The sequence below is a fragment of the Oncorhynchus mykiss genome, chromosome 19 (genome assembly GCF_057628025.1).
Source record: "Oncorhynchus mykiss isolate SJ-2025 chromosome 19, ASM5762802v1, whole genome shotgun sequence".
In the NCBI taxonomy this organism is placed as follows: Eukaryota; Metazoa; Chordata; class Actinopteri; order Salmoniformes; family Salmonidae; genus Oncorhynchus; species Oncorhynchus mykiss.
In genome coordinates this window covers 15,920,083-15,929,941 of record NC_143040.1, presented here as the reverse complement: position 1 = coordinate 15,929,941, position 9,859 = coordinate 15,920,083, and the positions used below count along the sequence as shown (strand labels likewise).

Genomic DNA, 9,859 nt, shown 5'->3' with positions numbered 1-9,859 from the left:
GACAACAGGGGGCCTGAAACAAGCCTGTAGAAGTTCAGCATGCCAACTATTTAAAGGGGCAGTGCAGTCAGGGATTTATATAAGTTGGAATAATACTGTCAAATTGTCCTTTTTTAGCATGAGAGCTGTTGGAAAAGACTGCCTGAACTTATTACATTTTGCTAAGAAACTATTCTTTCTTTGACGATTTTAACTCTGGGTTTTAATTGTTACCCAGAACTGATTTGATATTGAGATGAAAACGGCTGCATTGGACCTTTATATTACTGTTTGGCCATTTTCTCCATAAATCACTTCACCGTCCTGTTTATCATTCTCTCCAGTCTCCACCAGACTAGAGGTTATTTTACATAAATCACTTCACCGTCCTGTGTTCATCATTCTCTCCAGTTTCCACCAGACTAGAGGTTATTTTACATACTATATCGCTTCACCTTCCTGTGTTATTGCATAGTAATAGGATCATTTGAAATCCCATTGAATCAAGTACTTACAACAGCCTGGACAAGCCTATCTCAACCCAATCCTCGTTGCTCCCCAGTCGTTCCATAATGGTGTAACACCAGCACACCTGATTCAAATTAACAGCAGCTTGATGATTAGTTGACTACTTTCAGGTGGCTGTTAAAACTACATCAAATCTTTTTAACGGCTGGCCTAGACCACAGGTGGTTGGTGGACCCTTCATTTGGGAGGAGGGGGCTCGTGGTAATGGGCTGGAGCGGAACAGGTGGAATGGTAGCAAATACATGTTTGATGCCATTCCATTCGCTCTGTTCCACCCCTTATGAGCCGTCCTCCCCTCAGCAGCCTCCATTGGCCTGGACGTTAGCTAGACCTTCTCAGAACCACTATAAATATTAAAACACAAATATATTTAAATCATGCAAATAAGGAGGCTGCGACAACCTTGTGTAAAAAACATTTTTTTAATTATATTACAATTAAAGAATACACCGTAATACCTTCAAGTGTGTGCCAAAATGTTATCCAGCACCAGGTAAACTCATGTATCCATACATAGGAATTTATATAATATAGCACATCTTTTGAAAGCATATTACAACATCTGCTATTAAAGGAACATATTCACAGGTCTCTGGCACAGAACTCTCCCTACTCAGTGTTTTGCCCGACTACGATGCCAAGCTCCCTCAGCCCCCTTCATCCTCTCCCTCCCTCTGAACCTAATCTCAACCAGCCCCCCCCCCCCCCCCCCTCCCCTCTGGCCAAAGTTCCGAGGCCCCTAAACTGTCTATCAACGAGACACACAACACCCTCGGGACTAAGAGTTCTCTCATGCCAACTCGACGACAACAAGAGAACGATCGCAGAACTCATAACATAAAAGAGGAAAGAAATCATTCCTATCTTCAGACGGTGCTCTAGCAATGTCACACAGAAAGAAACAGAAAGGACAGTAACGGGTTAGAGGGATTAAAAAGAGAGACAATGATACATTTGGGACTAAAATCTACATTTCATGTTGCTATTAAAGCTGGTTTAAGATGGGATTCCATAGGTGTCTGATGACTGTCCGCAAGGGGGTGGAAAGGAAATCAAAGTGACTAGTTATTTGGCAGGAATCGGGTTTTTGTTACGGCATTATTCGATTGTTTGTTCATAGAGCTGCACTTGGAGAGGACAGAGGACAGGAATGGGTTCTATTTGTCTCTGAAAGTAACTGTCAGACCTGAGCTCAAATAGGAAGATTTCAAATACTTTGCTTGTTAAGTCTGCCTGCCAGCCAAATGGGTGGGATTTGCTCTTTTGGGCCCATTCCATTAAAAACAGGCAGACAGCCACAATCAAACACAGCTAAAGTGTTTTCAGAGATTTCACAATACTATTTGAACCCAGGTTTGAGTGTATAAGTCTGTTGACTTTCCCCTTGCCTCTATACAGGCTTCACTTGTTTGGTCTGAGCCTCAACCTTATTTCACCCCAATCTCTCCCTCCCACCCTCCTGCTGACTCCCTTGGCAGCAATAGCCTGGCAGACAGACTCAATCATCATTTTGCTGTGCTTTTGTGCTTTGAAAAGAAAAATCAAACACACTTGGATAAATTTCAGACTAGATGATTTTTAAAGCAGGGATCAACCACCTCTCGGCTTCGACAAAAGTCAACACATCTTGATTGATAAGTGTGTCAACCCCCCCCCCCCCCCCCCGCTCTGACGTTTAAAGGAAAGTTGTTGGACAGCACCATCGATTACTTTTACAATAATGTTGTTTTTGCATTGTGAAAGGGTTGAGAGTCGAACACACATCTTTCAACCCATACTTTCCCCAGGCGTTTCCAAACTCATTCACAAATCAACACATTTAGTGTTCAATGCCTGTCGCCAAGTGATTTGCTCGACAATCTCTGTCACACTTTAAGTACAATCTCTCTGGTTAAAAGAAAACAAAGTTATTTTCAAGGCACATCATTGAAAGAAATTCCATAACCACCATCCAGCAGTCTTATTCCCTGAAACCTAGTGAGCGCAAGGCTTTGAAAAGGCCACGTCTTTTCAACCAAAAAAGTCATTTTCAACACAAAATATACATTTTTCAACCAAAAAGACGTCTGCTTAACGTCTTTTCAACTTCTTTTGCTCCTACATTCAGTATCTGAATCAGTATCCTCCTCTGCTAATACACCCGCCCTCCAACCACTCACTCTTTCTGAACGTGCGCTATGTGCATTATAAAATGATGTTGCTGAACATGAGAAATCTCATACCTGGCCCAGGTGTGTTTCCGTTTACTTAATCATTGCCTCACATTAGCTGATGGGAGGTTCTGTGCAAGACAATATTTAGTTTTCATTTGACAAGTTTGACTCAGTTGTTCATTTCAAAAGCAAACTGGAAGAGTAGTACATCTGTGCTCCTAACAGTCGTAGGTCCTTGACATGAATGTAAACTCAAGAACTGTCGCTTTCTCGGTTACTTTCTTTTCGCCCTCCTTCAGTGTATGGAGAGAGTTCAGAGGTCAAATCCATCAACAGAAATGTTAACATTGTTGGTCACAAAATTAACCACAGAGTCGAAGCACGAACCTGGCTTTTTCTTCTTAATTTAAAACCCAAGCCTGCCTACCAACCAACCGCCCACTTCCTCTTTAAAAAGCACAAGATGGTCATATTGCTGTGTCTCGAGACGCCCCATGACCACCAGGGTCACGGTAAAACTATGGTAGTAGAGTAGGGAAGGTGCCACCGGGAGGAGGGAGGGAGGAGAACACCACGAGCTGCCTTCATTGATTGGATTTCTCCTCCCTTCTCCTCGCCCAATGGTTTCCTGTTCAAAAACAAGTGCATTTCATAAACAGAGCTAAAACAAAATGGCTGCCACAACAACAAAATAAGCAGTTTAAACCCCTAATCAGGTTGACTGATTGAACCCCAATAATGACCAGCCAGGGCGAGTGAATGGAAGCTGCCATCGGGAGTTACCAGTATGGTCAGTGTTGACTTTAAGCGGCGTGGCAGGCAGGCGTCAAGTGGGTAGGGCGTACCTGGCAACCGCACCAGGGGTACACCTTGAGGAGTACTCGATGGAGGCAAAAGGGGCTAAAATCAGTTCTTCACGTGCCCCTTCTTCACTCAGGGAGGAGACAGATTTACCATTTGGCTTGGGGTGGAAGGGGTTAAAACAAAGTGTTCGTCTACTCCGAAAAGGGGTGGAGCTGGGGGGCAAGGGGGTGGAGCTGGGGGAGTGTGTAGCAGGGTCAAGACCTGAGTAGGGATGGAGGGAGGAGGAGGGAGGGGGGCACACGACAACAGTCACCAAGGCTCACCAAGGCACAGAATGACATTGGGGAGAGATCTAGAGAAGGGGGCAACCAGGTTCCTAGCTTCCCTGTTCTACACTCTCTCTACCTTCAACTAGCCTGGCCTTCTGTCTGTCTGCCTGTCATATATTTATATAGATATACTCTTCTTTTTTGTCTTTTCGTTAAACGAGAACATTTAGGAAAATAGAATAGAAAATATAGACTACAGTATCACTTTCAGTGACCGATAGCTGTTTTTTTTCAATGCAACGTTTTTCTAAGTCTTTTGTGATTTTTTTTTGTTTGTTCTTTTTTTGGTCAGACCTGCCAAGTCGTGGACTGGCCCTTTTTGGTCAGACCTGCCAAGTCGTGGACTGGCCCTTTTTGGTCAGACCTGCCAAGTCGTGGACTGGCCCTTTTTGGTCAGACCTGCCAAGTCGTGGACTGGCCCTTTTTGGTCAGACCTGCCAAGTCGTGGACTGGCCCTTTTTGGTCAGACCTGCCAAGTCGTGGACTGGCCCTTTTTGGTCAGACCTGCCAAGTCGTGGACTGGCCCTTTTTGGTCAGACCTGCCAAGTCGTGGACTGGCCCTTTTTGAAGTGTTGGAATGCCAAGCTCTAAGGATTACGAGAGAAACTCAGGCCTAAACGGTTAAATGTTCAGAAGGCCAAAGATATGCCTCTTCCGTCAATATTTTATACTAGTGTGCATGGCTTTGGAGACAGTGCTGTACATTTCTAAGAATACATTACATTGGTCTTTTACAATGTCCCCAAAGCTTCAGAAGTAGTATCTAGCTAACAGATATAGCAGAGAAAATACACTAATCTACCTTTGAGTTAGAGAAATGAAAGCATTGTTATGATTAGTTTTGATGCAATACCTATTCCTCTACAGAGAGCTGATCATTAGAGCTGGCTTTTTATTCTTATGCACTTCTACAACTTTGACTTGTCAATGTGTACCGACCGTGCACACACACACTTACGCATGCACGCCTGCATACACACACACACACACACACACACACACACACACACACACACACACACACACACACACACACACTTACGCATGCACGCCTGCATACATACACACACACACTTACGCATGCACGCCTGCATACATACACACACACATACACATACACACATCTAGAACTGTTGGAGCTAGGAATAGACTGATGACAGCAGGGTAATAAATGGATATATTAGTGAATAACAGAATGGTTAGCCTGATCCTGCTGATCCACTGTCTTCCCCTCCAAAATGCCCAGTTGTCCTCTATAACTTAGTAAAAGAGGGCAATCATGCTGCCATTTTGGGACAAAATTGACCCACCAGAATCGCTTAAATGCTTGAGAAAGCAGTATCTTCCCGTGTTTTATTGCTACATCAATATGCTACTGAAAAGTAAAGTATGGTTTTCGATTCTGAGGATGCACCGTGTGTGAATATTTAGGGAATAGGGTGCCATTTCAGACACTTGCACCATATAGGGAATAGTGTGCCATTTCAGACCCACTTCTAGTGTCGTGTTCAGTAGTGTGGAGTAGTGGTTAAGGAACTCAGCCAGAGGGAGAGATATCAATGTGCTGCCCTTAGAAATATTGACCCTAATGTCCAGTATATTTGGTAACATTGATTGGGGTTTGCAGATTAACAAGAGATATGTTCAAATAGAACATTCCAATAGAACACTCCAATAGAACATTCCAATAGAACACTCCAATAGAACACTCCAATAGAATGTTCTTTTTTTCTCCATCAGAAATTGTGCCTCATTTAAATGACAGAGTTGAAGTTTGTCCCCAGCTAATGCTCTATCCTATACCGCACGCACGCACGCACACACACACACACACACACACACACACACACACACACACACACACACACACACACACACACACACACACACACACACACACACACAGAGTTAAACACACACACACACAGAGTTAAACACACACGCTGAGTTCCCATTGACAAGTCAAAGCTGTCTGCCACCACACCACAGAGGTCCCCAACAAAACCACAAACTGCTCTGCTATATCCGAGCCTGCAGCCACAACAGGTAGAGGTGAGGGAGGTCTGGGGGTCAGGTTAGGCAAGATAAGCGGGATAAGGGGTGATAGGATAGGGGTGAGGTAGGGTGTGGTGTAGGGGTTAGGACAGGAAAAAGTCAGGAAGTCAGCCACGACAGGAACGTCTACAGTCTACTTCCTGGTTCCAGGGAATAAGCGCCAATGGGGACATTGGGGAGGGGGAGACCACAGCCGCTGTTTGCTGGGGGGGTGGCTGATGACCACGTGGCGTGGGCTGGAGGGGGTGCGTGCTGGGGCAATGTTAGGGGGGGTAGGAAGGGAATAGGAGGGTACGCGGGGCTGGGGTCATAGAGGGCTGATTGGAGGTGTGGCCCTCAGGGGCCCCCTGGTGGCCCCTAGCAGTGGTGCGGCTGCAGTCTGTGTGAGGAATGCTGTGTGTAGCTGGCGTCGCTGGAGCTGCTCTGCAGGTTGTAGTCCTCCTCCTCCTCGCCGTCCAGGAGGCCGTCGTCACTGATGCTCTCGTCCACGCTGTCCCCCTCGCCCTCGCCAAGCTCACCCTCGCCCAGGGGGGACTCCATTCCTTCAATGTCCACCTCTGCATAGAGAGAGGGGGGGACAGACAAACTGTTATTCTCCACATTTCATGGAATCAAATCAATAACTACAACAGGACTTTCAGAGAGATAGAAACAAAAACAAAGAGAGAGAGATGGAAAGGGAGAGGGAGGGAGAGAGAGGGAGATGGTGTGTGTGTGTGTGTGTGTGAGAGAGAGAGAGAGAGAGAGGGGTACAAAACAGCGTTGTTGTATTTTGTTTGTGTTGAACTTTGGGCACGTACACTGAGGAGCCCTCTCTGTGTGTCGCCGGGCGGATTAGGGCCGGATTTAGACGGCCATTAACTTTGTATAACAGGCAGGTCTCTGTACTACCTCCAGTAATCCCTCCCCCTACTGATAAACATCCCCCACGTGTTTACCACCCTCATGATCAGTAAACAACAACACCCGTCTCCTACCCAGGGGCCTCCAGGAGCCAAGTAGGAGAGATACTGTATACATTTCTTCCACTAATTGGTATGTTGACAAATCACATCAGATTTTTTCACATCATATATTTTTCAGAGCTGATCTGATTGGTCAAAAGACCAACTAGTGAGAAAACATCAGAATTGGACTGCATGTGCAAACGCAGCCATAGAGCTTGGTCACCTCGGTTCCCATTTTAAAAAATGTCTGGAAAGTGGTCATATGATTCGAGAGAAGCCATCCATGTCATCGCCCAATAAACGGTCATTTTGAGAGTTTCATACAAAAACTTTGAGGGATTAACTTAAATGAATTTCATTTGGGATAAGCAGAAGGAGCAGAAAGGGCATCTTTAACTGCACCAGCCCCTTATAGCTCAGCCTAGCTCCAGCCTACTTCCAGTCTAGCTCCAGCCTAGTTCCAGCCTAGTTCCAGTCTAGTTCCAGCCTAGTTCCAGCCTAGTTCCAGTCTAGCTCCAGCCTAGTTCCAGTCTAGTTCCAGCCGAGTTCCAGTCTAGCTCCAGCCTAGTTCCAGCCTAGCTCCAGCCTGGTTCCAGCCTAGTTCCAGTCTAGCTCCAGCCTAGCTCCAGCCTAGCTCCAGCCTAGCTCCAGCTTAGTTCCAGTCTAGCATCAATCTAGCTCCAGCCTAGCTCCAGTCTAGCTCCAGCCCAGTTCCAGTCTAGTTCCAGCCTAGTTCCAGTCTAGCTCCAGTCTAGCTCCAGCCTAGTTCCATTCTAGTTCCAGCCTAGTTCCAGTCTAGCTCCAGCCTAGTTCCAGCCTAGCTCTAGCCTGGTTCCAGCCTAGTTCCAGTCTAGCTCCAGCCTAGCTCCAGCCTAGCTCCAGCTTAGTTCCAGTCTAGCATCAGTCTAGCTCCAGCCTAGCTCCAGTCTAGCTCCAGCCTAGCTCCAGCTTAGTTCCAGTCTAGCATCAGTCTAGTTCCAGTCTAGCATCAGTCTGGCTCCAGCCTAGTTCCAGTCTAGCTCCAACCTAGTTCCAGCTTAGTTCCAGCCCGGCTCCAGTCTAGTTCCAGTCTAGCATCAGTCTAGCTCCAGTCTAGCTCCAGCCTGGCTCCAGTCTAGTTCCAGTCTAGCATCAGTCTAGCTCCAGCCCGGCTCCAGTCTAGTTTCAGTCTAGCTCCAGCCTGGCTCCAGTCTAGTTCCAGTCTAGCATCAGTCTAGCTCCTGCCTGGCTCCAGTCTAGTTCCAGTCTAGCATCAGTCTAGCTCCAGTCTAGCTCCAGTCTAGTTCCAGTCTAGCATCAGTCTAGCTCCAGCCTAGTTCCAGTCTAGCATCAGTCTAGCTCCAGCCTAGTTCCAGTCTAGCTCCAGTCTAGCTCCAGTCTAGCATCAGTCTAGCTTCAGCCTGGCTCCAGTCTAGTTCCAGTCTAGCATCAGTCTAGCTCCAGCCTAGTTCCAGTCTAGCTCCAGTCTAGCATCAGTCTAGCTCCAGTCTAGCATCAGTCTAGCTCCAGTCTAGCATCAGTCTAGCTTCAGTCTAGCATCAGTCTAGCTCCAGTCTCGCTCCAGTCTAGCTCCAGCCTGGCTCCAGTCTAGTTCCAGTCTAGCATCAGTCTAGCTCCAGCCTGGCTCCAGTCTAGTTCCAGTCTAGTTCCAGTCTAGCATCAGTCTAGCTCCAGCCTGGCTCCAGTCTAGCTACAGCCTCTGTGTTTAGTAATACTGTGAGTGACAGCAGAGTAGCTTGACCTTGACCCCCGGGCGTGACCTCTAAACCAGGCCGGGCTCAGCAGGAGTGTGTGGTCTTCACCAGGGGTCAAGAGGGGCGTTGTGTGTTTACAGGTGTGTGTGTCTGTGTGAGTGTGTGTGTGTTTTTGCAGGTGTGTACAGAGTAATGCACTGGCCTGTAGTTCTCTCAGGCTCTGTACAGATTGAGGTGTAGGCAAAAGCACTATAGGAGTCCATCAAGTCAACACTGTGTCCAGAACAGACAGGGAAGGAGAGGCATCACAATAGACTAGAGCATGGTAGAGGGAACTATGTTGTATCAAGGGCCTGGAGGCTTCAGGGCAGTATCCACTCTATGTAGTAGAGGTTGAGGTCAGGCAGAGTCCTGCACTGAAGCTGTGGATAGTATTGATCTTCATTACATGTGGATCAGTGCTTCTGCTAGATAAGGAGTGGTTCAGTGGACTACTCAGCTGTTTTAAGGAACAGTTATATCAGATCAAGTGAAGAGGTCAGGGCCCCTCAAGCCGAGTCAGTGGCTTTAACGAAGCTGCGAACAATATAGAGAATTGGTCTGTATAACTTGGCTTGGTTATATACAGATGGGGTCGGTGACCTGTTTGCATTATGTATGGATCAGTGGCTATACACAGTATAAGGATTTGTGTGTCTGTACAGATGTAAGATCTTAATTTGATCACGCTGTTGCAGGATAACTATCTTTTGCAGGAGAATACTTGTTGTGTATTTGAGGTTTAAAAATGCTTCTAAAGTTTGTTATTTCCACTTTGTAAGTTCAGACCTGATTTCCCATTACAAAACATTTATAAACCCCTACAAAAATATAAATGAATTATAATCCACATAATAATTCACATTTTCCTGCTGTAGCAAACTGGCTCACTGGTACTGGTAGATCATTGGCTAAGGTAATGCAGTGGTGTATAGGGTTCTGTTTGGTACTGTTTGGTGATGTTTGGTGCTGCTTGGTGCTGTTTGGTGCTGTTTGGTGATGCTTGGTGCTGTTTGGTGCTGTTTGGTGATGTTTGGTGCTGTTTGGTGCTGTTTGGTGCTGCTTGGTGCTGTTTGGTGCTGTTTGGTGTTTGGTGCTGTTTGGTGTTTGGTGCTGTTTGGTGCTGCTTGGTGCTGTTTGGTGCTGCTTGGTGCTGCTTGGTGATGTTTGGTGCTGCTTGGTGCTGTTTGGTACTGTTTGGTGCTGTTTGGTGATTGGTGCTGTTTGGTGCTGCTTGGTGCTGCTTGGTGATGTTTGGTGCTGCTTGGTGATGTTTGGTGCTGCTTGGTGCTGTTTGGTACTGTTTGGTGCTGCTTGGTGATGTTTGGTGC

General features: G+C 46.5%; 1 protein-coding gene across 1 annotated transcript in view; it reads right to left on the bottom strand.

Moving 5' to 3' along the window:
* Positions 1–4,144: 4,144 nt before the first annotated feature.
* LOC110515428 (max dimerization protein 4) overlaps positions 4,145–9,859 on the bottom strand; it is a 40,398-nt gene continuing 34,683 nt past the window's right edge. The window contains exon 6 of the mRNA XM_090209559.1: positions 4,145–6,405. Coding sequence (XP_090065685.1) covers positions 6,206–6,405 — 200 coding nt within the window. The 3' untranslated portion in view covers positions 4,145–6,205. The remainder of the gene's footprint in view (positions 6,406–9,859) is intronic.